Source organism: Gadus chalcogrammus, chromosome 14, assembly GCF_026213295.1.
Source record: "Gadus chalcogrammus isolate NIFS_2021 chromosome 14, NIFS_Gcha_1.0, whole genome shotgun sequence".
Classification (NCBI taxonomy): domain Eukaryota; kingdom Metazoa; phylum Chordata; class Actinopteri; order Gadiformes; family Gadidae; genus Gadus; species Gadus chalcogrammus.
The window spans coordinates 7,182,522-7,209,476 of record NC_079425.1 but is presented as its reverse complement, the minus strand read 5'-3'; the positions used below and the strand labels follow the sequence as shown (position 1 = coordinate 7,209,476).

General features: G+C 46.3%; 3 protein-coding genes across 3 annotated transcripts; 1 reads left to right on the top strand and 2 right to left on the bottom strand.

Moving 5' to 3' along the window:
* Positions 1-491: 491 nt before the first annotated feature.
* Positions 492-5,902, bottom strand: LOC130403480 (saccharopine dehydrogenase-like oxidoreductase). The gene is made up of 12 exons (XM_056607857.1): positions 5,385-5,902; positions 4,878-4,987; positions 4,088-4,168; positions 3,241-3,370; positions 2,827-2,876; positions 2,415-2,545; positions 2,138-2,255; positions 1,716-1,835; positions 1,561-1,617; positions 1,294-1,405; positions 1,084-1,165; positions 492-892 (listed from the first exon to the last, which is right to left on the bottom strand). Exons 1-12 carry the CDS (start codon positions 5,581-5,583, stop codon positions 802-804), a joined length of 1,281 nt encoding a protein of 426 aa, XP_056463832.1. The 5' UTR covers positions 5,584-5,902; the 3' UTR covers positions 492-801.
* tfb2m (transcription factor B2, mitochondrial) lies at positions 5,805-10,198 on the top strand. Its single transcript, XM_056607858.1, has 10 exons — positions 5,805-6,166; positions 6,582-6,905; positions 7,001-7,190; positions 7,439-7,530; positions 7,737-7,890; positions 8,066-8,214; positions 8,384-8,473; positions 8,625-8,681; positions 8,875-9,023; positions 9,272-10,198. The coding sequence occupies exons 2-10, from the start codon at positions 6,618-6,620 to the stop codon at positions 9,459-9,461; spliced, it is 1,359 nt and encodes a 452-aa protein (XP_056463833.1). The 5' UTR covers positions 5,805-6,166; positions 6,582-6,617; the 3' UTR covers positions 9,462-10,198.
* Positions 10,199-18,055: 7,857 nt separating this feature from the next.
* Positions 18,056-26,576, bottom strand: LOC130403639 (integrin beta-7-like). Its single transcript, XM_056608057.1, has 15 exons — positions 26,492-26,576; positions 25,675-25,751; positions 24,789-24,978; positions 24,454-24,624; positions 23,792-24,033; positions 23,376-23,531; positions 22,681-22,776; positions 22,502-22,591; positions 21,987-22,142; positions 21,351-21,538; positions 20,356-20,573; positions 20,022-20,229; positions 19,679-19,872; positions 19,254-19,414; positions 18,056-18,774 (listed from the first exon to the last, which is right to left on the bottom strand). The coding sequence occupies exons 1-15, from the start codon at positions 26,574-26,576 to the stop codon at positions 18,721-18,723; spliced, it is 2,286 nt and encodes a 761-aa protein (XP_056464032.1). The 3' UTR covers positions 18,056-18,720.
* Between the last annotated feature and the right edge of the window lie 379 nt (positions 26,577-26,955).

The window sequence follows — 26,955 nt, the reverse complement described above, 5'->3', positions numbered from 1 at the left end:
TTCAAGGAATGAGCATGTTAAAACATATCCTGTGATAACTGTTTTGCAAAAAATGTAGTTTATTATTGAAAGCCGGCCAGGGCATTTAGCCAGGCATGTATAAGCACTGATGAGAGGGGCACATTTCCATATCCCTCAATCTGCCTTTCCAATTGAACCATATATAATAAACAGAGGGCAAACACATATGCACCCGATGATTAAGCCTCAGCACTGCCCTCCAGTGTACACTTTTATAGTGTTATAGTCAGAAGGGTGTTCCACTTCCAGAACACAAAATAAAAAAATTCAATCCTGCATGTTATTTCTTTGTAAACATTTATGCAAGCTGACAAGGGTCACCTAAGGGACTTCTTTTGGTATGGTTTAGAGGCAAAGTCTCACACACAAACACACACAATTTACTTAATTATATAGAACAGTGTGGCGATATGATGAGAGGAATTAGTTGAGTTCCAAATATTTTTTACATTCGTTTTTTAGACTTCAACTAAACCTATTTCATGCCAGTTTTTCTCCGGTAAACATATGATGCAATGGGCATGCGGTCCATTTGGCAGAAGGTCAATGGCATGTTCAACCAAATGAGACTCGGTAATCTACGGTAATCAAATGATATCAGAAGGGGAGGAAACGGACGTCTCCGGAGCCTGGACTCAAGCTAAATCCATCTTCTCGTTCATGTACTCATTTGGGTCTACACTATTCTAAACGTCAGTTTGGATTCATATGGGATCCATCAAGAGAAAATTCATGTTTATCAACTGTTGAAGAAGGACAACATCGTTTAGGAGTCAACCTCTATTTCACGGAGAACTGGATGCCATGTTTGTGGAGGCGGTCGATCAGCGTAGTCTTGCCGAAAGCTGCTCCGGGAGTGTAGACTCCTCCCCTGGAAACGGGTGGGAAGTGAAAGAAACAAGGGGGACAACAGGTGTGCAGAGCAATTATTAGACAGAGACAGACACTGATAAGGGACCAGCAGGGCTAATGGAAAATTATTCAAAGGTTGGTTATAGTGTTGATGTTAGTGTGTGAATGTGTTCAGTATGTGCAAGCAAATGTGTGTGTGCACAGACGTACGTCCTGGGCAGAGCATTGGGTTCATTGAGGATGGTGAGCGCTGCCTGTACCATGGCGATGGGGGTAGCTACATACCCAGCCTCTGGATTGGAGAGCAAGCATCAAGTCAGTTCAATTAAGTCAAAGACACTTCTCTACATTGGTAATGTAGGATTTTGAGCTTCATTTGACCCTTCAAAATTGATATAGTCGACGCATGAAAGTAGTTACCGGGCCCCTGGACCAGAGTACGAATCTTGCCATCAGGTTTTCCCTGGGAAGGGTCTTTTCCCTCGGTGTAACCTTCTCCGTAGAAGGCAAACTGGAAGGATGAGTCCTTCATCTGAAACACGGCATACAAGCTGCAAATCAGCCAAGAGAACACTATGTTCCAATGATTGACGGAAGATAGGCAGTTAGTTCTCAGCCTTTGTGCAAAGTTAAACTATTTCAGGGCCTCTACAGGACATTCCTTCCTGCCGTTGGCTTTCTACATACCTGACTTTTGGTTGGTCCGGCCTTTGTGAAGAAACCAAAGGAGAAGAATTCTGGGTACTGGGGAAGAAACGTGACAGAATAATGAATTCCATGTCGGTGGATTATTGTGTTGTTTCAAGCCCAATATTGTTTTTCCATTCCATGCATCTCACTACCTTGATGAGTAGGTTGCGTCCAAAGTTGAACTTGATCAGTAACATGAACATCATGCCAGCAACCAGCATCTTGATGATGTTACCCACTCCTCCTACTCCTGCATATGCACCATACTGGACCTAACGAACCGGGAGGAGGTTCTTTAGTGCTTTAAGCGGCAGAACAGCAGAGAAAACCAAACACTTACTTTAGCTGCGTCGCCAATAGCAAATAGATTAACATTACATCTTAGAATTATATGTTGATCAGATCAACATGTATGCAAACAGATGGAAGATTGCTGCTCCCATTCACATATACCGGTATATAATTTAAATAAATAATACAAATTAGAAACAATTTGATGGTATGAGTTACAATGAATAAAATACAAGCAGTAGACATGCCTACAGGGCCTATGAGAGAGGAAAGAGGGACTCACGGGCGACTCTTGCTGCTCCTCGGCCAGAAAGCGCTGCGTTCTCTTCACTACAGACGGGTCTGTGCCCATGAAGGGCACCGCATACTGCTGCACTTCATTGCTGTAGAACAGGGCGCTCCTGCACAACAGTCACCCACAAAGACTACATATTACAATCAAAATAACGGTCAAAACAAGCTTTAAAAGCTGGGAGGGAAATGTAGGGGTCTCCAGCGAAGAATAGTTACTAGTAAGGAAACGCTAACAGATCAGTGAGTGAGATATCCACTGACATTACCGTCGTTTAATCTTAGCCCCGACTACAGGAAGTGGCTGGTATTTGAACTTCCTCCTGAGGCTGCGGAGACTGGCGCCGTCAGCGACACCATAGACGGCCGACTGCCACGTACCGTCGTGGATGCTGGCGCCCTGGCACAGGCAAAATAGTTTGGATCATTTACATTTTTCATACACTATTTACGGTTTTTGCTTTAGCCATGCATCTGTGGAGTTTATTCACATAGGTTTAGGCAAGGTCGTCAAATCCTGGGGTGCTGCCTCAGACTGTGTTTGTGATGAAGGCATACATAATCGGATCCGACAAGAGCTTAAAAACAGGACAGGAAGATGATGGTTGGAAGAGAACCGACTTAACATCGGACATAAAGAGGTTCTTGTGGTGGGGGTCTCGGGGAATCTGGTTATCATACCTCTGGTCCTGCACTGGCCGTGAGGAAGCTTTCAACTGCTGTCAGTGTACCTGTAGATACAGACAGATCACAACCATACCAGACACTTCAGGATAGGATCTGGCACACACAAGGCAACACAGAGACATAGATAAATAAACTCTGCATTTTGTAGTATTCAAGGGTTTATGATCCATTGGGAGAAAAACAATTAAAAAGTATAACAAACATCGACTATGTCTATGAGGCATCCAACACACATTTCTGTGACTCAAAGAAAGACAGGGGTTGGTCAGTAGGTCAGTGTTTGCATTTCTAAGTGATCAACATAGAAGGCTGGTACGTTGGTGGCTTCTCAGTGTGTAGTTGTCATCCAAACACAAGTGTATATGGATATGTGTGTGTGTGTGTGGGGGTCTATGAACATTTTCATACCCCTGAACTGGTCCCTGGTGTAGAGGACTCCCATGTCAGCAGGGATGGAGTCAAAGCCACAGCTTCCTACGATGTACACTCCCTTCTTAGCTGCCTCGCTGTGGTAGTTCAGTTGCATGCCCTCTAGAAACTAGGCACAGACAGAAAGAATGTTCAACCTTAAAACAGTACAGTAATACGTCTTGATTGATACCATCATTCTGTTTCTTCGGATGGCAGTAAGGATTTTCCGGAACACATAACTAACTCAGGGGAGCTAAAACTGACAGATGTGCCTTCCCTTTAAATTCATACAACCTTGTTGTCGTAAGCAGACGTTGTTGTAAGACATGCTGTTCCTCGATAGCCTTGGACCATCCCGATATGGGGAGGACACATTAAGTTTCTCTCTGCGGATCACTCTGGCCTCGAGCACATTGAAAGCTTTTACCAAATATTAAAAAAATCCTCGGGACGGTGTTTCAGTTCATGACGAACAAGAAGCGATGACGAATAATAGCAGCACTAAAGGAAAGTGTACTGTGCAGATTTCTGTTAACCGCTATTCATTCTGTTAGCGTTTAACAGAAATCTGCAGGGTAGGCTTTTTTCTGAGAGGAGAATAGGTTTTTACTTCGTGGCCAAGGAACAAGATGAAAGAAAATGTGCACGCTGCATGATGAGAAATTAAGTTAATGCAGGTATGGCATACTGATCCTACTAAGGGAAGGGCAAAACCTACCAAAAAGCTGTCACCATAGTAGCACTCTAGTGACCATCTACAATAGTCAGGATTAAACTACTTCATAAATACAGATTTAATCAAGAATCTGAATATTATGACAAGTATGTCACTGCAGATGGTTACCTGAGGCTCCCCAGAGATGTCAAGGCAATGGGCTCCATTCTCTACACAGGCCTTGACTACCGGTTCACCATAGAACCTGTACTGCACACAAAATCATAAAAGCACAGATAAGAGCACGCATAACACATACTGTTGTTACAAGCCCATAGAATGCATTTTTGTTGCGACAAATTTGGTTGTAACACAGTGTGTTACAACATTTTTGTCGTAATTACCTTTCACCCACTATGATAGAGTCATTACTGTTACCCTGCTGCATCTTGGGCCAACTGGCCATAGTGCACAAGCTAGGAGCTAATCCAACACCTGTCCAGAAGCGTTAGTAGGTGCAGTCCAAGGCAAATCCCTTATCTTGTGTTGACCCGTCATTCCACCAGAACAAGTGTTGTGAAAGACAAGGCAAAGATTTCATGTCGATTTAAACCATGAAACCTTATATTCAGCTATTGAAACCAACAAAATGTAGTCGCAGTTGCTAAATGCACCATAGATATTTCAGAAAAGAGCACCCAAAGGGCTTTAGTACATTGCATGGTCCTTTCCATTGTGACATTCTGAACACAATAAGACTTGTCATCTCGGTTTTGAATGAAGGCTTCAGTGAATGAGAGAATGATAGGAAGAGAGAATGGAACAAAAAGATCTCATGGCAACAAAACGACAAGAGCTGCGGTGAGGTGAGATTAATTTGTTTCCAAGAGGTGTGTTGCATGCATAGAAATTAATGTCTGGATGTGAAGGAAAAAGTTATCTACATTCAGGGTTTGAATGTGCACAGTCAAATACTTACAGGCCCCACACAGTTGAGGACAATCACAGCCTGTTTGCACATTGCTGCCAATGAGTCTGGTTCTTTTACATCTGACACAATGATGTCTACTGTCCTCAGCTCTGGTTTACCTAAACCACAGAAAGAAAACTGTTTACTTGAAGGAAACATGGAGAATGCAAAGCACATTTTGACTGATGTAAATGTGGGTATATATATATATATATATATATATATATATATATATATATATATATATATATATATATATTTAAAAAATCCTTTAGTTTTTGATGCAATCAACATCTTTCCAAGATTCATATAGCCCGTGGTTTATAATAAGGTACTATCCGTTCATCTTAGCAAGATAAGCCTTATCAACCTTGACTTGTGAATGTTAATGTTACAGACCTATCAAGTATTAACATTTTATTTGGTTAAGCTCAACCATCAAGTTATTGCATAAAACACTGACTAGATAACAGTCCAAGTGTCTACTAACCAATACAATACGAATAAAGTACGTACTCAGTGCGCCTGCCGCCTGCTCCAGAACTTTCTCCAGTTTCGCCTTGCTTCTGCCTGCGACAGCCCATCTCAGGGTCCCACTCGGACCCTCCGAGACCGTTCGTGCCACCTCCTCGACCACATACTGACCAGTAAAACCAGAAGCTCCGTAAATAATGATATGGTAGGGCCTGCTGGACGATGTTTCAACACTTGCCATCGTGTTAGAAAGCTTGCTAATCAGTCAGGGACTTGCACGTTAAGCTCTACAGACCTACTGATCAACGTTCAAGAAGGGGGTGACAGTTGCTGCCTTTATAGGACTCTATTGCTACGGAAGCGCTAACACGGACACTTGTACAAAACAATGTCCATTATACTGTCCCAAGGATAGACCCACCATATACCTAAATTATTTCATAAATTGACACGTCGTGTTGGAGTTCGAAATATTTATTCAAACAAAACATGCATTGTTAGACCTTTAATCATGGTTGCACAGCCCTTGATATGTACGTTTCTGCAGCAGTTTACGTATCACAATGCTAAATGGGGGCAGTCCTAACTACAGTATCGCTTCTGATTGGTCTTCGCGGAGGTTCCTCATTATTCTCAGTTGTCGCATACGGATGACGCTATCAATCTGAGCCCAGACAACATCACCACGAGAACTCCAAAACATTCTACCGAGGGTCAAGATGCTGTTGCCTCAATGTCATGTCGATTTCCATGCAACTATGACGGCAAAAGCCAACGTCAGATAATCGCGTAACAGAAAACTGTTAAAATAATCAGTCTTAAAGGTAAGTCAGTTATTAACATTATAATGCTATATATATATAGATGCGTAAGTAGCTTACGTGACTGATGATGCCGTACGGAAGCCTTATAAAAGGCATGAGGAATACATTATGAGATTGTATCTACGTCCTGTGCTTTTTAAATCTATAGCACCCGTATAGTTTATCTTAGTGAAAAGATTTGCAGTGCTGTGTTTATGGTCCCAAAATATTTTATGCACTTAAGTATCCATGTGCATTCAACTAAACGCATCTTAATACAGTAGGCCTATCGCAACATCACATTCAGATATATTGTTTTATTTTTCTAATATTATCGATAGGTTAACTGTTTAAAAATGTTGGGTATCGATAACAGTTGGGTATCGATAACTTTGCCTAATGCCACTCATCGTTATTCATTTCTGACCCTCCTAAGGTTTTTCTCATCCAAGTATCCATCCGTCTGATCATCATGTCTACCAAGCTATGCAAACTGGTCGTGTTGGCAGTGCGTGCTGCTAATTGCCGACACCCCCGGAGTATAACGGGTTCTGGCCAAGTAGTGTTGACCACTATGGGACCCTCTGGAGTATTTAACTGTGGAGCTCCAAGCTCCCAGAGCAGGGCTTACAGTCTGGACTCTCTGTCTTCGGGTCCTGGTCGGCCCTCACTTGGACGCTCTGCACAACAACCTCGGGTGGAAGGGATCTCTGCCGCCTCAGCTCTCACGCAGCGAAACCTTTCTGCTGTTGCTGTGCAGGTAATACTTGAATGCAGAAGACCTCTCATCAAATGCTGTGCAAAAGTCTTAACGGTTCCTTGATGTTTTCAATTGTTTATGTTTTGTCTCTCCAGGGACAGCGTCGTCCTATGTGCCGATATGACCTCTTGGATATTGGGGATGTAGAGGAAAACATCATTCGTGCTAAGGCGTGCAAATTAATAAGACACTTCATTGTGGACCCAACTATGGCTGAGCTAGTTGCAAAGCACCTAGGACCTGGCCTTGAAGACACCAAGACGATTATCTTCGAGTGTAACCCAGGTGTGTGTGTGTGTGTGTGTGTGTGTGTGTGTGTGTGTGTGTGTGTGTGTGTGTGTGTGTGTGTGTGTGTGTGTGTGTGTGTGTGTGTGTGTGTGTGTGTGTGTGTGTGTGTGTGTGTGCGTGCGTTGTGAAGATTATTTCAATTGAACACACTTCTGCTAATTTGTTTTCAGGGTTAGCATCTGCTAGGATCGGCTGCTTGCATAACACATGAAAGTGAGGGATATACATCTGTGTGTTTCTCTTAGGTCCAGGAGTACTGACTAAGACACTGTTGAATGCAGGAGCTCAGAGAGTCGTAGCTCTCGAGGGAGACAAATCCTTTCTGCCTGACCTGCAGGTATGATAGGAAACAAATTTACTGAGATCAAGAGGATGTCACAATCCATTTTTCCAGGCTAAAATATATGAGCGAATTGCAAAAGCAAGGAAACTTGATTTATTGAGATTTTATTGTTGGTATCAGTAACTAGTTGAAATACGAAACTGGTTGTTTGCACTGGAAATCCTATTTATTTATTTATGTGAATATTTTCCTCATTTTAGGTTTTGGAAAACCGTCTTGATGGTCAGTTAGAAGTAGTCCACTGTGATTTCTTCAAGCTTGACCCTATTGGCAGTGGAAGCGTCAAAGCCCCCACCATGTTCAGTGATAAACTGTTCACCGACATGGGAATATCCGAGGCCAGCTGGACAGATGGTGAGCTAATGGACACACAGTGTTTCACACGCATGACATAAGTGCAGGTGCATTGAGAGTAAAGATGCTGGATGCAAAGCATCTGCATGGACATTTTTCATATGCATAGCCTCTGGATATTTGTCTAATTTGGAACTATTTCTGTTGTTTCTGCCTCCTTTTTGAATGACCCCAGACATTCCTGTTAAGGTTATTGGCATCCTGCCCTTGCGTAATCAGCGTGGAATGCTGCTGAAGATGGTGTATGCTCTATTTGAACGACTGTCCGTCTACAGATATGGTCGAGTTGAGCTCAATCTCTTCATTAGCGAAAAGGAGTATATGGTGAGATATGTATGCCAATGTGTACACTATAATAAATTGAAAGCTGTTTCACAGTTGCTGTTAATTTTAGGTAACATTGGCTTTGATCATACTATGTGTTTTTTTTATTTGACCAATGCTCAGATCAGTTAACTTTTGTTCTCATCCTGTGTTTCGTAACTATTTTCAGAAACTGGTCTCCCGACCGGGTGACATGATGAACTACAGAGCCTTCGGTGTCCTCTGGCAGATGGCCTGTGATATAACACTACTGCACAAGGTATTGAACAATGGTGACATCGAGGGGAGAAATGTGTGTTTTTGTGGCTGTGCAAAACTCATTAAGAGCAGCAGAAATTTTAGCAATTTCAGCTTAATGTCAGCTGATGAATTGACTTTTAAATGGGATAACCTCTTCTGTGTTTATGCAGGAACCCTGGCATTCGTTTGTGTCTTCCAAACAGTGTCGCACAGTTCAAAAGGGCAAGGTAAGAGGATCAACCTATTACTTGCACATTGATAAAGCTGACCCAGCATATTACGTGTCTTTCATGGGTAGTGGTGGTGGTGGTGGTGGTATCGAGCAAATGTACAGGTTATGTTCCTATACTTGGATATATGTGAAATTGATGGTTGTCAACCTCCTAAATCTCTGTATGTCGATATTTCTTGTCCACCCAGATTCCCAATGATCATTTGTGCCTGGTACGCCTGCAGCCAAGAGCTGATCTCTTCTCATCCTGGCTGTCTCCGTCCAACGCTGGAACGTTATTAATGATGGTCAAACAATGTCTAGCCAAAAGGAAGGTCAAACTCGTAGATAGACTTAAGTAAGTAGCATTAACAAGCACTTCATGTGCTGCATATACATGTAGCAGGTCATTTTCCTTGATTACATTGTTTCCTTGAAAATCTGAAAGTATGGCAAAAATATTAATGATATTAATGCTATGTGTTAGGATAATAGATGGGAGAAAATGTAATTAAGAAGAACATAGGTCTTGGTTTACGGTAGTGGAACATGTATTGTTGTTGCAATAAATTGCTAATACATCCTCCTTCTTCTGCACCCCCTCAGTCTGTGGTCTCCAGACAGCGGTAGCAAGCTTCTAGAGGAAATGGGCCTGCCTGAGGACATTCTGACTGGGAACGTGTTTCCAGAGGAGTACCTGAGACTGTTCCAGCTGATGGAAAAGAGTCAGGAGTTCACCCAGAGCTGGCTCTACGATGAGATCCTGGAGAACACACAGAGAGAGGGATGGGCATAGAACATTTTTATATTTCTATGACAAAATCACATGCAATATATATAAATATTCTGAATATTATTGTCAAGTTGTGAAACAACGTGAATAATTTATACGGTTAGCTGTGATGGCCTAATTTATATAGTATAAGTTTTAAAAAATATAAAAAAAAAATAATGTGGATAAAATATGCTTTTGATATAAAAACATTAAATGCTCAAATGGAGCTAAAAAGGAAATCATGTAATTCTTGTAAATAAATTGACATGCTTGCTGGGTATGATGCAAATTGGTAAATGTCAAATTTTGTGTTTGTTCTATATGATCCTCGGTTATAGCTCATTTAGAGAACCTTCTATTCATGCACCAAGGGTGAACTCAAATCAATGCCATATTTTCCCGGTGGATGAAGATTGTGTCACTTATGTATTACAGCAATGATATGTAATTATAGATAGAACACATGAGGTTTGTTAAGTTATATTACCAATACTCTTTATAGTAAATGGATAACAGCCAAATATTTTCAAAATCTAAAATCTAGACCTGCGACTGACCTTATCTTGGACAAAATAATTAGGGTTAGAATAGTTGTTCATATAGTACACATGTAACTATATTATACTACACTCCACACCACTGCAAAGATACAGTAGCCGCGATTACATGGACACATCGGATCCGCTAGATTTCTATGCGGAATAGAAAATGATCATATATACGCCTAATTCGGAATACAATTATCTGTTCGCATAGAATTCTATGCTGAGAAGAGGTGGTGTAGTCCGTTTTAATCGATATGTATACACTTATTCCGAATAGATTGGGGTTTAATTTAGAGCAGCTGCAGTAGTTCGCAATTGGTCCACTGAGCTCCATCAGTACTTTTATGCACACCGAACTTGACCGCTGTCAAGGAAAGTGGATTTATTGCCTGATTCACGTTACCACTCCGTAAGTAGTCCGGTAAGCGTGTCCGGTTGCTATGCGACGAGACATGGGTGTTTATTAATGACGGGTTCGCGTATCGTAGTGTCCGCGCGCGTCCCAGATAACTGTAAATGCGGCTACTGTTCAGCTGGTAACCATGACGACATCAGATCAGACAGGACGTTCTATGTCGTATAGGCTTTGCCTTTTAAGGCTATCGCTATTGGGTTATCCCTAGGCGTGAGCCGTAGCACTGAAAATTTGAAATCCCCGCCCACCAACAGGTGGCGTCACCTCACTTCCAGTAGTTGGAGCTTTGGTGGCAGAGCTAACAGGCATTATCGCCAGGGCAGCCGCAAACCTTGGATTTGCGGTGCCCATTCCTCACGCCCGGACCAGCTGCATGGCATCTGGGGGCTCGAAGCCGCGACACGCCCCGCCCGTCTCGACCCGATCTGGCCGATGTTTCCCGCCATCAGACCGTACTTCAATGGGGCTGCGGCGGAGCCCGGGAAGCTCGGGGCCCCCGGTGAAAACACTTATCCAGGTCACGAAGACGGAGGGTCTGACTGACCGGGGTTACAGGGCGGTACCGCCGCTGGATCCCGCTCTGTGTGCTGTCTTTGGAGTGAAGCCGGGGGTCAGCGACCGCTGGCCCACTCCCAAAGACCAGCTGACGGCCAAGCTTACAGACAGAGCGCATCGGTGTATGCTGCAGCAAGAGGCTGTTATGAATAACATCGCCTTGCTGGCACATAACATGGTGGCTGACCCTCATCGTCTGGCCGAACAGGCAGTCGACGTGGCGAAAGCCACCCGGGCAGCAGCACTCCGCTCCAGGCTCCCGTCACCGCCATAGGCCCCCGACAGCCATTGTCACGGCGCCGCCGCCAGCTCCTCCTCCTGGCCCCCAGGCTTACCAGCCCCGCCCACCTCCGTCGCGAGTGGCCAGCGAAGGCCCCGGGCAGCGGGCTCATGGGGCTATGTCCCGCCCCACAAGCGCCGGCGACGGCAATTACAGGGCGAGGGAGAAGCGTGTGACAGCGAGAAACACCTCTTTACTAAAGACGGCTGTTTTCTCCCCTCAGCCCCAGTTAACGCCGGAGCCTGTCGGCTCGGCCATAACACGCATCTCCCGCTACATATAGGCAGGCCGTCAATAAACCTCGTATTATTGATCAAGCCAGTCCTTCATTGCTTTTTAAAAAAGGCAACCTCGCCCCGGCTACACAGCCCCGCCCGACTCCATCGCAGGCCGCGGCGACCGGCCAGCAAAAGCCTCGGGCAGCGGGCTTGTGGCACAAGCGCCGGCGACAGTTACGGGGCGAGGGAGAAGCGCGTGACGGTGAGACACACCTCTTTACTAAAGACGGCTGTTTTCCCCCCGTGCCCCAGTTAACGCCGGAGCCTACCGGCTCGGCCATAACTGTTTCACACGCATCTTCCGCTACGTACGGGCAGGCCGTCAATACACCTTGTGTCATTGGTCGAGCCAGCCCTTCCTTTTTTTTTAAAAAGGCGACCTCGCCCTGCTTACCAGCCCCGCCCACCTCCATCGCAGGCGGCGGCGAGCGGCCAGCAAGGGCCTCGGGCAGCGGGCTCATGGGGCGATGTCCCGCCCCACAAGCGCCGGCTATTACGGGGCAAGGGAGGAGCGTGTGACAGCGGGAAACACCTCTTTACTAAAGACGGCTGTTTTCTCCCCACACAGTTAACGCCGGAGACTGCCGGACCGGCCATAACTGTTTCACACGCATCTCCCACCACATATAGGCAGGCCGTCAATAAACCTCGTATTATTGATTGAGCCAGCCCTACATTACTTTCCCCTCACCACGTCATGCCTGGCATGTCATGTGGCGAGACGGCCGCTAAAACGAGCTCTCTACGAATGACACGCAGCTCGTTCACAGTGTCAGCAGTCTGCTGCCCAGTCACAGTGTTATTCCTCCTCGCGTCCCAACGCTCAGGAGAGAGGAAGCTACACTCTTGTCACAAGCTGAGCAGGCAGGGCATGCCTCTGCTAATGACACACACACACACAGCCCTTTCGGGCAGAGCTCCCAATGGGCTGCGAGGAGGACTCCTCCCCTTGCAGCGGCGGCAGGGGCTCAAGCGTGGCTCATTTCCATGACAGCCGCATCAAAACAAGAGGCTGCGCAGACGCTTTCAGAGCATTACTCAGAATGGCTGAACGGGTGCACGCTGGCCAAATGGATGGACAGGCTGATAAGCAAGGGTCACACCCTGCAGTTCACCTCCGTTCCGCCGCGATTCAACGGGATTGTGGAAACAACGCTGTCATCCAAGGATGACAGCTGTCACTTTTGGCGGAGCTCCAGCAGCTTCTAGCGAAAAAAGTGACTTCCACAGTCCCGAAGGGAGAGGAAATGCAGGGATTATATTCCCGTTATTTCTTGGTACCCAAGAAAACAGGAGGGCTGAGACCGATTCTCGATCTAGCCCTATTCAACAAATGCATCGCGGAGAGGCCGTTTCACATGTTAACAATCTGACAAGTGTTACAGTGTGAAAGCCGGGCGACTGGTTCACCTCAATAGATTTGAAGGACGCCTACTTCCACGTCACCGTGATCCCCAAACACAGGAAATTCCTGCGTTTCTCGTTCCAAGGGTCACACTACCAGTACAACCGTCTCCCGTTCGGCTATTCTCTATCCCCTCGAATGTTTTCCAAGTGCGTAGAGACGGCTCTCCGGCCCCTTCACGCAACAGGAATGAGGGTACTGTTCTACTTGGACGATCTGCTTTTGATGGCTCGCTCCAAGGAGGGAGCAGCTATTCAAACAAAAAAGCTGGTGATTCACCTGTCGAATTTAGGCTTCGCCATAAATTGGAAGAAGAGCTCCCCCCTCCCCTCACAGAGTGATGTATTTGGGGGTAGAGCTGGATTCAGCTGTAATGAGAGCACGGCTCTCACAGCAGAGGATGGAGACGCTGTGGTCTCTCCTCCGCCGCTGTTCCCCGGGCAGCGTCGTGACAGGCCTCTCTATCATGAGGCTGCTGGGCATGATGTCAGCCGCTCACACGGTGGTGCCGCTGGGGCGGCTTCACATGAGGCGGCTGCTATCAGTGGGCCCCGATTTGACCCACTGGGGCGATCCCGTAACCCTCGCGAGAGAGGTGCCGTGTTCACGGATGCTTCTCTGTCGGGCTGGGGAGGAACATGCGAGTTTCACGTAGTGGGCGGCGTTTGCCCCCCCCCATGACCATGCATATAAACGCATTGGAGCTCCTCACTGTGTTGAAAGTGGTCCAACACTTTGCCCCATTGTTGACGAATCAACACGTAATGATTCGCACGGACAACAAGGCGACAGCAGCATAGATAGGTCGCCAAGGGGGCGTGCGCTCGGCACAGCTGCTGAGCATAGCGAGACAGCTGTTATGTTGGGCGCACACGCCCTTGCTCTCCATCAGAGCAGCGTACACACCCGGTGTCCTGAACAGAGGGGCCGACATAATGTCGAGGGGGGGGGTCCCCAACCAGGAGACTGGACTCTGCACCACGATCTGATCAATCAGATGTGGAGCGAGTTTGGGAAGGCGGAGGTCGACCTATTCGCCACGTGGGAGAACACACAGTGCGAGCTGTGGTTCTCTTTCAGCGCGAAGGACAATCCCCCACTCGGGGTGGATGCGTTCGCTCACAGACCGTGGCCGAACACACTCCTGTACGCTTTCCCACCCGTCCCCCTGATTCCCCAAGTCTTGGACCGAGTCCAAGAGGACCGGCTGTATATGATTCTCATAGCACCGCAACGCACGAGTGCACCATGGTTTCTCTGGGCTCTCTCACAGGCAGGGGGAGCAATCATAGATTACTCAGAGATCGCCCAGCGCTTGTGGGCCTGGCCACTGAACGCGAGCGCCTAGAGGGTCTCGGCCTCTCCCAGGAGGTTGTATAGGACCATCCAGGGTGCCAGAGCTGACTCCACCGGAGCGTGCTAAATGGGCGGCTTTCCAGAAATGGTGCACGGAGAGGGGTTGTGATCCCATCTCCTGCCCTTTGCGGCACGTGCTCTCTTTCCTCCAGACGCTGATGGAAAGAGGGCTGGCCTTTAGCACGGTTGAGACGTACGTGGCTGCTGTTTCATCATGACCGTAGGGTTCCGGGGATAAAACTGTTTTGAGTCACCCCTTAATGAAGCGCTTCCTAAAAGGTGTGAGGAGAGAGACCCGTGGCGCGCTCTCTCACTCCACAATGGGATTTAACGCTGGTGCTGCGCGCACTGGTTAAAGCCCCATTTGAGCCTCTTGACCGGGTGCCCCTCAAGTTTGTGTCAGCCAAGACAGTTTTGTTGCTGGTCCTGATGTCAGCTAAGAGAGTGGGCGACCTGTCTGCACTCTCTGTAGCCCCTTCTTGTCTTAGAATACAAGGGTACGGCCGTTCAGCCATATTACGCCCGAACCCGGCTTTTACACCTACGAGTATTACTAGCTCGTTCAGATCGAGAGTAATAACGCTCAATGGTTTCTCTCTCCCTCCCTCTCTCCATCAATCTGAGGAAGAGGCAACAGCCCATCTCTTGTGCCCCGTACGCGCGTTTGCCTGTTATGTGAAGCGCACGGAGGCTCTGCGCAAATCTCAACAGTTATTTGTGCATTACAGAGAACATTCCCAGGGCCTCCCCCTGACGAAACAACGGCTGTCGCATTGGCTGTGTGATGCTATCACACAGGCTTATGTGTCAGCGGGGGCAGAGTCGCCTGAGACTATCAGAGCTCAATCGACCAGAGGAATATCGTCCTCTGTCACTCTGCAAAGAGGGATTCCTATGGAGGATACCTGCACAGCAGCCTCCTGGGCTTCCCCATGCTCTTTTATTAGGTTTTACCTAAGAGACATGTCGCGCCTCTCTATGACACACTCAGTTCTAGGTGCTTTGTCAGAGTGAGTGTGATTGTGTGACTATTCCCCTCGCATATTAAACAATGTGAGGAGGAGTCAAATATTCATGCTGAGAGCTCTTGTGTCTTATCAGACAGATTGGAGCTGCTCGTTGATGACCTGCCGTTAGACGCATGACGTATGTTATACGTCTGACGCATGATACTAGCGCGTATGTAGCTGTGTTTCTGGTAGTGATCGGGACCAATGAGGCATAGACTATATCGTGCTTCGCCCTTTAACCCAATAGCGATAGCCTTAAAAGGCGAAGCCTATACGACATAGAACGATAGTTACGTATTGTAACTCTAGATCCTATGAGTATAGGCGCAGCCTTTTAAATGTCGGCCTCATTGTCCTTTAAATAGCTGAAGAAAAGCTGTTTATTGGGAGCAGAACGTCCGCCGGCGCCCGCCTACATCTGAACTGCGGACGTTGTTGAGGCCCGCGGACGTAATTGAGGCCCACGCTGTTGGTGGGCGGGGATTACAAATTTTTCAGTGCTACGGCTCACGCCTAGGGAAGCGGTAGCCTTAAGGCTGCGCCTATACTCATAGAATCTAGAGTTACAATACGTAACTATCGTTACAAGCATTGGCGTGTTTTGCTCCACCTCCTCCTCTCAATATCCAAAAAACTGCCAGATCACTGATCCCTTATTAGTTATTTTAGGAACCAGCAGTTCGTCCGCTTCCATGTTTCATTTGACGATTGAATTGGCTTAGCATACACTTTATGCTACACTGAGCAGGCAAGCGCTGCAAACCGTAAAGAAACTTGAAAATTAGTTTCAAGTTTAGTTAGCACTTTTCATATACAAGGCAGACTCAAAGTGCTTCACATATAAACATTGCATACAATAAACTAAATTATAGATATGTAACGTATTTTAAGCACATAAGCTGCCCCCACATAGCCACTAGGAAGCAGGATCAAACACACAAGCTGCATTACCCTCACATAGCCACTAGGAAACAGGATCGAACACATAAGCTGCAATAACTACTCCAGCCACCGATGGCAGCACCTTTAAACAGGTGAGGAGGGCGGAGTCATTACGTCACACCGGCCACGCCCACGTTACATAGGCCACGCCCACTTGACCCTATCAAGCTCGACAGAGTGATTGGAGGGGAGAGATTCATAGGTAGACGGGCGGAGAGACACAGGCCTAAAGGCCGATCCATACCTCCGGATCCGGACGAAAATCGTCCGTCGTCCCAAACGTTGCCCCCGGAACTACCCTTCATACCTCCGTCTAGTTTCAGCGTTGTTATGGATGTTACGCAATAAATCCTCTAGATGGCAGTGACTGTCGTTTCACAAATTAACGGCATCCACAATCGCAAACATGACATCTGTAGAGATGATTTTGCTTTGCGTCATCCGAAATCGGCAAAAAAAAGTGCTAAAAGTGTGCGGTGGCATGTGACACCCCTCACCAACCCGCAGATTATCTCCTCAAAATGTTGTTAAATGACCAGTTACAACTCATTGCCAAAGCAGGGGAACAATAACAATAAACAATAAAATAAAAATGTCAAGTATATAGTATAATACAAGTACAAAACGTCAAATGAATATATATATATATAATATACATATCAGATATTATACTACTCTATCTATTTTTGCGAATGGTCTGACTTTTGACTCTATACTGCCGCCCCGATTTCTGGTGGTTTTGCCCCGGATTCGTAAGCTCAGAGGCGACGGACCAATTTACGGACGAAACACCTCCGGGACCGGACGAAACGGTCCGTATCCGTATTTACCGTAGGGTGTGAATGGGCCTTAAGCCCGTGGCATGAAGTAGCTCACGGAATTTCTCTCTCACGCGTTAGATACAATTCCCTCCCTTTTGCTTCATAGTTCCCACACCGAAATAAGCCTACTTTAACAAATAAAGTGAGTTAAAAGCGACCAAGGATTGGACTACTTTCTTCAAGAAAAAACGCAACAGATAAGTAAAAGAAAACATATGCAAAGAAATGAGTAAAATAGAAAGTTAAAGAAGGCATTTTAGTCATAAAATAGAAAGTAAAGGCAAAGTTAAAAAAACTTTTTTAGAAAGTGCAATGTATTTAAGATTTAGCAGAAAGCTAAAGCAAACAAAAGTCTTCAGTCTTGTTTTAAAGGTGCTCAGAGTTGGGGCAAGTCTTAAATCTTCAGGGGATTTATTCTAGCTATTTGTTACACAGTAATTAAATACTGCATTCCCATGTTTCGTGTTGACTAATTAACAGATTGGTCTCAGAAGATCTTAGTGGTCTAGATGGCTTATGTAGTGGAAGCATATCAGTTAAATATTTTGGGCCTAAACCATGTAGGGTAGTGTACAAGTACAAGTGTTCGATGTTCAAACTGTTAAAGCAAGCAACGCGTCCCCCCGTCCCCGCGCAGAGGATTTGAAAGCCGGTTTCAAACCTATGTGTGCGCCATCGTCAACATTTGTGGTAAAATGTGTGTGTCTGCTTGAGGTTGTACTTTAGACTTGTGCGTGTTTGAGATACAAATGACGACAAAACAAATGTTTGAATAGTTTTCTCTTTAAAAAATAAAACCAAATTATGGTCTCAACCTAATGTTAAAATCCAACATAAATAGGCTAATTTACCAATCCATTATTTGACATTTATTTTAATTGTTGGTGTTTTTTAATTGCTTTAATTGCGGTTCGAGCCATTCAGCTCACACATTATTAATTATAAAAACTTGGAGCAAGACAAAAAGAAGTAAATTACAATTTTATTGTCAAAATAAAAGGTATATTACACAGCCTAATAATATGAATCAGTCTAGTTGTGTATTGAGTGAGACACTGGGTTGAATGATCACTCATAATTCATATTCATTGATGAGTGCAAAATAAAATGTGCATTACAGTGCCTACTAATATGAATCTGTCAAGTTTTCAAATACATATAAAAAACGGAATAGTCCGAAAGAAAACCTAAATGTAAAATAATATGTAATATAGAAAAATTATATATATATATATATATTAAAATAGTGAATTTTTTTAAATGTCGCAGAGTGTATTGAGTGAGACAACAGCTCGCTATGTTGAATGGTCACACATCAAGCATATGCAATGATGAGAGCAAAATAAAATATGTATTACACTGTCTAGTTTACAAATACATATAAAAAATTGAATAGTCAGACAGAAAACGTAAATGTAAAATAAAATGTAGTATAGAAAAATTATATATATATCTAAATAGTGAGTTGTTTGAAAATGTTGCAGAGTGTATTGAGTGAGGCAACAGCTCGCTGGGTTAAATGATTACTCATTATGCATATACAATGATGAGTTCAAAATAAAATGTATATTACATAGCCTACCATATGAATCTGGCTAGTTTACAAATACTTATAAAAAACAGAATAGTCAGAAAGTAAACCTAAATGTAAAATAAAATGTAATATAGAAAAATCATCTAAATATGACAGTGGTGGTGGTGGTATCTTTGAACAAGGGAATGTGAGTCTGAAACAAATAATTATAATACAGGTTAGGGTTCTTAAAGACGCTCACCAGATGACATGAGGGGATCGGACAGAGACAGGTGATCAGACAGACAGGTGATCACACACGGAAGGGTGTTTAGACACATACAGGTGATCAGACAGACGGGTGATAACACACAGACAGGTTATCAGACACAAACAGCTGATCAGACAGACAGGTGATCATACAAACAGGTGATCAGACACAGACAGGTGATCAGGCACAAACAGCTGATCAGACATACAGGTAATCAGACATACAGGTAATCAGACAAACAAGTGATCAGATAAACAGGTGATCAGACGGACAGGTGATCAGACAGACAGGTGATCAGACAGACAGGTGACCAGACACAAACAACTGATCAGACAAACAGGTGATCCGACAGACAGGTGATCAGACAGACAGGTGATCAGACACAAACAGGTTCATAATGGCAGCATAATATTGTGTCTCACCTCCTTCCAGTCGGTCTGCTGCTGGTCTGTGACGGAGCTTTGGTACTCCCGGCGGTAGTGGAACTCGAGAAGCAGACGGCTGATGAGGATGATCAACAGGCCGATGAAGACGATTCCTGACATGGTGCTCCAGATGATCACCCAAGTCTTATCAATAGTTCCTGGTCCAAGGATGATATCATTGATCATTCACACAACACCAAGCTCAATGTGTCACGTGTGGAGCTTACAGAACGCGTGTGAGCCTCATATTCTGCCCATGATAAGAACAGCTTGGATACTTATATCATTTTAGCTTAGGTTCAGAGTATTATGTTCAGAGTTCACCTAAACTCTGCATAGCTTCCCCCTTACCCCTCTTACACACTTATTGTATTTTCTACGTCCATGCACTTAAAAATAAATTAAAATGTAGCATTGCTCACTGGGCATTTCGGCGTAGCGGAGGTGGACGATGCCCTGGGGAGTCAGCGTCACGTCGTACAGGAAGGACTGGAAGCTGCAGTGGGCGTCCTGAAGCGTCCGTCCATCCTTACTGCTCAACTCCGCCCCCTCACAGGGGACCTCGCAGGCCTCAGCGCCCTCTCCCGCAAGATTGGAAATGCACCTCACACACTTCCTGCAGACCCCCAAGAGAGGCACCCAGTCAGTCGGTGCATGGCTGCAGTCGTCCCGATTCCACCGCAACACCTTTAACCCTTATAATGGTTTGCCTTGAAAACCGGGACGATTGGAAGCTTTCCGTCTTTAGTTTCTATCCACACTCACTCGTATTTGGTGCAGTTGTTGGGAATGTGGGAGCAGTGGTCCCCGTCAAACCCGCCCTTGCAGACGCATCTGTTGCAGAGACAGTCCCCGCGGCCGCTACAGGGTCTGCCTGCCGTCTGGCACCGGTCGGTGAGCGTGGAGCAGTCGCAGGCCTCCCCTCCGTAAGCGGCCAAGCAGTTACACTTCCCACAAACACACTTCCCGTTTCCTGAGGAACACAATGTGGTGTGCATGTATTCACCGCGATGGACAGTGTATTTATGTATACTTCCTGTGCGTTCGAAGTTGTGCATTAATGTTCTTGTTGTCCGACTCGTGGTCAGGGCTCCCCTACCGCCACACAACTGCTGGTTGCTTTGTGCGCAGTTGCTGTCGTCACACTCGCAGAATGGCCCGCTGAAGCTGTGCTGGCACGCACACTTGCCACACTCGCAGCTGCCGTGGCCACTGCACAGCTGAGAGGACCCGCCATGACGGCACTTCTCGTAGAGAGAGACATGGTCCTCACTCTGCTGGCAGTCACACGTCTGGCCCAGGAAGCCCGGGTTGCATCTGAGGATCACACGGCACACTGGTGAACACATGAACGCGCGCAGCAACGACAACACCAGCGGCCTCAGGTGTCTGGTCACAACGTCATGAATGGAACCACGGGCAGAAGTTTGAATGCTGATGGTTTGCTTGAGTTCAGGCTTCTTCAGCAACCGTGCAAATAAGTTATAAACAAACATTCAAATATACATTTAGGGCAGACCCTTTTATCCTTACAATGAGTACATTTTACAGAAGAAAGAGAAACCCTACATCGTGTCGGTAAAGTAAGGATAGAAACAAGGGCCAAGCCCTAACAATAGCTAGGTTAACAATCCCTGTATACAACAAAGATATCTAGAATAAGATGCTACACAAAGTAAGTACTATTTTTAAGTACAAGGACGAACGTACAATAAGTGCGTACATTGAGTGCCAGGACGTACAACATACAATAAGTGGGTAAGGTGAGTGCACTTGGCCCCTCTTACCCGTGGCCCACCCTGGTACCTGCCATGGCAAGTGCGTGAGGTGTCTGGGGGTTGGGGGGGGGGGGGGTAGTGGGGGAGGCTATATGCAGAGTCTAGGTGAACTCTGAACAAATGAGTCTTGAGTCTTTTGGAAGCTGGTGAGCGACTCTGCGGTCCTGACATCGGCAGGGAGCTCGTTCCACCGCCGCGGTGCCGAAAACGATGCAGTCGAGACAAGTATCCCGTTTTTTTTTCCAGTGGGGTACTGTTCAGCACATACGTACTTCACCTTTCTCCCAGGGAACACAACAGCGTTGAGGAGCATTACCTGCATGTGCCGCAGTGCAGCGTGCCGTGACCGCTGCAGGAGGGAGACGCCTCCTCTACCGGGCCGCAGTCGCACTCGCACTTCATCTTCACCTCGACCTTCAGCTGCTCACTGATGCCCTGAACGGAGAGGTGGAACTCTGTCTGCTCCAGACACCTGGACATGTTCAGCTGGACGTAGAAATCCACCTGAGGAGGAGAATAGATGAGTGGTTAGGGTGGGGTTAGAGTCTAACCCCACCCTAATCACTCATCTATTCTCCTCAGGTAGATTAGTCTAACCGTTAGATGAGTATATAGAATAGATGAGTGGTTAGGGTGTAGACTAAGCTACCTGGAGGAGAGTAGATTAGTGGTTAGGGTGTAGACTAATATACCTAGGGAGAATAGATTAGTGGTTAGGGTGGATTACCAGAAGGGAGGTTGTGGGTTTGATCCCCAGGGTCTGTAATCAACCTGGAGGCAGAAATCTCTTGAAATGGAAAGGAAACGAGGGAAGGAAGGGAGGAAAGGAAACAAGGGAAGGGAGGGAGGAGAGGAAACAAGGAAAGGATACAAGGAAAGGAAGGTAGGAAAGGAGAAAAGGCTCCTAACAGACACCAGTCAGTAGTGGGAGGGCTCTCAAGGTGTGGCCAACCTGCTGGTTGATCTTGATGTCCTTGCACTCTGCTCTTTGGCTCCAGGGCTGGAGCCCGGGCGGGCCCGGGCTCGGGCTCGTGCAGTAGGCCTGGTAGGCCACCTCCAGCCCCTGGGGGGCGCCGTGGTGCTCCAGGACCACGCTGGAGGACAGGCTCTGCACACACACACAACACAGGACTGTCACTTTGCTACCTGGATGTGACAAGTGCTCTCACACACACACACACACACACACACACACACACACACACACACACACACACACACACACACACACACACACACACACACACACACACACACACACACACACACACACACACACACACAGTTTCAACAGAGATCAGCCGAGCTTCACAGCCTGATGAAGGTGTTGGTCTACGTTCTATGCAGCTCTTAACTTGCTCTTAACTCCTTGGTTGTTCGTAATGTAAGATGCTTGATTTGTAGGGGGCTGCCTGGCCTTCAAAGACAGAGGTATTGTTTGTGTATCGAGGGCTTTGGTATACGCACATTGTAAGCATTTTTGATGATCTGGACCACATTGCTGGAATCGCTCTCCAGAACTCCGACCACAGACTGTGGGATCATTTTACTCAGTTCCTGTCCAGGGAGAAGATAAACCATTAAGACAGAAAAAGTGAATGATAAAGAGAAGCAACCGACTCTGAATGTTCGCTCTCTGGGAGAACCTCATAAGCTGCAGAAATGTTTTTGGTGACGGCGAATATGAGCTGGATGTTGTTGGCGGTGAGGACCCGGGCCAGCTGTCCGATGGAGGGGTAATCCTGGAGGAGAAGAGAGACATCACACTGGTTCATCTGGAGACATAAGCTGCTGAAATGTTTTTGGTGACGCCGAATATGAGCTGGATGTTGTTGGCGGTGAGGACCCGGGCCAGCTGTCCGATGGAGGGGTAATCCTGGAGGAGAAGAGAGACATCACACTGGTTCAACTCCAGATGAACCAGTGTGATGTCTCTCTTCTCCTCCAGGATTACCCCTCCATCGGACAGCTGGCCCGGGTCCTCACCGCCAGCCTGGTCCTTTGTTTTGGAAACACAACGTTGATGCTGAGTAGGGACAGACCGATATGGATTTTTAAATGCCGATACCGACACCGATTTTTTTTCATCAGACTTAGCCGATGACCGATACGCCGATACCAATTTTCTTGAGCCAATATTTGGAGCCGATACTTATTTTTCTCCCTCCATTTACATCATAAAAATGACACAATGATGCAACAAATGTTACAAGTCGCAATTTAAAAAAGGAACATTTATTGGAAGAAAGAATTGCAGATGCGATACACGTAGAAAACGCGAATATCGGCCGATAATATCGGCTGATATATCGGTCGATCGCTAATGCTCAGGGCCGCTTACGAATCGTGTCCCATCGTAGAGGCCGCTCGGAGAGAGGTGGCAGTGGCCGTCTGGAGGCTCGCTGAGGCCGGCCAGACGCCCGTCCCCCGCCATGTGGAACGTGTCATCAGACGTGTAGAGTAGGATCTTGGTCCCTTTGTCCCAGCCAATCACGTCCTGCCCACAGAACCGCAGGAAGTTAAAAAACAGCTATGGAGTGGGACCAGAGAGGAGGGAGAGTGGGGAGAGAAGGGAGAGGAGAGGAGGGAGAGGGGGGGGGAGGAGGGAGGGGGGATGAGGGAATGGGGGAGAGGAGGGAGAGGAGGAGAGGGGGGAGAGGGCCCCCAGAAGTCCTCATGGGACAGCGGGTGTGATGTGTGGTGTGATATGTGATGTGTGACGTGATGTGTTATGTGATGTGTTATGTTGTGCCTTACCTTACAGACCGCAGCTTGCATGATGGCGTCAAAGCCTGACTCGGGTGAGTCCAGGTTGGCAGAAATCCTCAGCCCGATGACCTTTTTCTCGAAGGCCGCAATGTCTGTTGTGAGGTTGAGGAGGTTCTGGAAGCTGAAGGCTGGCTGGCAGCTGGTTTCTCGGTGCGGACTGGGATCCCTCCTCTTCCTCTTCATCTGACTCACGTACGGCAACGCCACCTTGTCCACAAAGGACCCAAATCCTAAAATAAAGGAGCAAGCAGGAGACTGTCTCACATCGAGGTCTCGTCACAAAGCAGAGATCTGGTAGTCTTGCTAATGCCAGACCAAGATCAATCGTAGATTGCACGTTGGTCTGGAGAAGCTGCTGTCATTTTCTTCAGCACAAGAGGCGTGATCAACGGGCCTAGTTCAAATGACTCTGTACGCGATTGGCTGCTTGCCGTCGCTTTCCTGTCGTCATTGTGTTAAACCAGCCAATAGCGCGCGAAGGGGAAAAGCCAGCTTGGTGATTGGCTCCCGCAAAAACGTATCGGAAGCAGAGAGAAATGTATTGCTCTTCTCCAGATCCTTGTGCAGGGCGACCTCGAATCGCCGGCAGAATGGGCGGGGCTACCCAGTCCAGAGATCTGGAGAACGAGGAGCTCCACGTCTGAGCTCACCTATCCGCAGTTTCTTGGTGAAGCTCTGCAGAGTGCTGACCATGTCCTGACCCAGTTTCTTGATCATGTCCAGGTCGTCCCCCATGGAGAAGGACAGGTCCATGAGGTAGTAGAAGTCGATGGGGTTACCCTCGGCCCGCTTGAACGACACCTTGAAGGTTTGTGGAACTCCTGAGATCCGTTGAAAGAAAAGCATGAAGGAAATAGACAACATGACAAGGACGAAACACAAGGCCCACAGCCCTATCTGTGTCATCCCTCCTTTTTAAAAAACATAAACAACTTAAAAACAGCATTTAGCATTTTGGTGTGTTTTCTGGGCCGACCGTACTCACCCACTCTGAGCTGAAAGTCTATCTGTTGGGGTCGGAGCTGGATAATGTCGTCAGAAGCACTCAGCTCTTTGTCCTTCATAAGGAGTGCCTCCTCTGTCTCAGGGAGGTGGGGCTCTTTACAGCCTCTGCTGGTGAGCGCCTCTTTGGCATCGCAGCGCCTCTCGCTGGGCTCCCCGGCCTGCAGGAAGCCCTGGAACCACAGGGACCACGAGAGGAACGGAGTCACCCTGGGACCCCTGGATCAACGACTCGCTCTTTGGACGGAGCTCCAGATCGGATCCACGTTCAGTAAGGGCTTTTATTACCAGTGCATCGTAAAAAGCTGGACATCAATGTTATTCACTCCTCTGTTTATCTCTTCATCTCCTCCATCTGACTACGCCCCTATGAATGTGCATGTTTATAGGTCATTTGAACTGGGTCTCGATAGTTCTCCTAATATATTTGGCGTGCTAACAAGTTTAAAACTCAACCGCTAATCTGATGACCGATTGATAATATTAATACATGCATATGTGTATGTGTATGCGAAATTTGCGAATATACATGTGTATGTATATATATTTGTCTGTGTATGCATCTATGTGTATATGTGTATATTTGTATATGTGTGTGTGTATGTGTGCGTGCGTGTGTGCGTGCGTGCGTGCGTGCATTTGTGTGGGTGTGCATCTCTATACATGTTTCACAGCCTAAACCACAACATAAACTGCCAGAGCGTTACTCGTGCGACGCGTGGGAGAACCAGCATGCTTATGACGTCTTCACATCGATCCAGCCCCACTAACGACTCCTGTGAGTCCTGTCCGTACGTCGAGCCAACAGAATGACCCTGGGATGGACCGTGATGTCCCAGCCCTGCTGTAGGACTGCTAGACCCTCTCACCTTCGCTGAGCACCAGGCACAGCCCGGGCTCTGGATGCACTCGCTGCAGCTCGGCCTGGGGACACAAGTCTTGGCTCCTGACACACACACACACACACACACACAGATGAGTTCAGCAGCAGAGACAATGGCTGTGTTCGAAATCGTTCCTTATCACGGATGTAGTGTACTATATAGGGTGCTCGCCATTTTGCAGTGGTGTTCGAATTCTCACTGGTTAATTTCATTCACTATGTAGTGGACATAAAATACCCAAGATTTGAGCGCACATACGATTCCTACATGTTACTCCTGTATACCACAATGCAATGCGGTTGTTTAGAAATGTTCAGCGTAGTGTCCGAATTCTCGATTGTTCGTTCCCTATAAAGTGCACTGTATAGTGTTTCCCCTATCAGTGGATAGTATCATAGTGTTTATGATACTATCATAAACACTATATAGGGAATAGTGAGTCAGTGAATAGGGAATGATTTTGAACACAGCTAATCAGAATCTCTTTATTGTCATTGCACAGGGTACAACGAAATTTAAATGCAATCCAGACGGTGGGAGTGACAATAACATTTTAAATATATATATAAATATATAAGAAAGGTAAAAATATTATATGAACAAAAAAAGATAAATTATTCAAATAACAAATAAGGATAAAAAACAGATAAAAAAGAATAGCAGCTGTGGCAAACGGTATTGCGCAGTAGTGTTGTCCAGTTTTTTAATAGTGCAAATTGCTACATTCAGGGTGACTTTAAGTTGCTTGTGAAAGAATGTGAATATGCAGCGCATAACAGTTAGGTATGGCTGGTCCGCTCACCCAAAACTCCACCCAGCGAGTGCAGAAGAGGCAGAAGGATTGACAGCAGAACCATCTGACTGGCTGCGGGCCCACGGACGAACATCCTCCAGGGAACTTGAGACCTGCACTGTAAAAAATAAAAAGTTGAGCAAACTCAAAATTGCAAGGCAACTTACTGCAATCAATTTTTCAGTTTTGAGCCCATGAAAAAGGTCATTTTCTTCTTTCGACAAACTGAGTTATAGCAACTAAGATTTTTATATTTTACAAACTCAAAAAAATAAGTCAGGGGTGTTAACTTAATATTTCAAATTAAGGTTAATATTATTTTTAAAAAAACATTTCAAAGAATGCAAAACGAGTTTTAAATTCACTTTATTAAAATTAATAATTTGAAACTTCCATTTTAAATTTCTGAATGCCAGACAGCAATAGAACAAGCTGTTCGTTTTTACAGTGCAATTGCTTTGCAAATTTTCTTG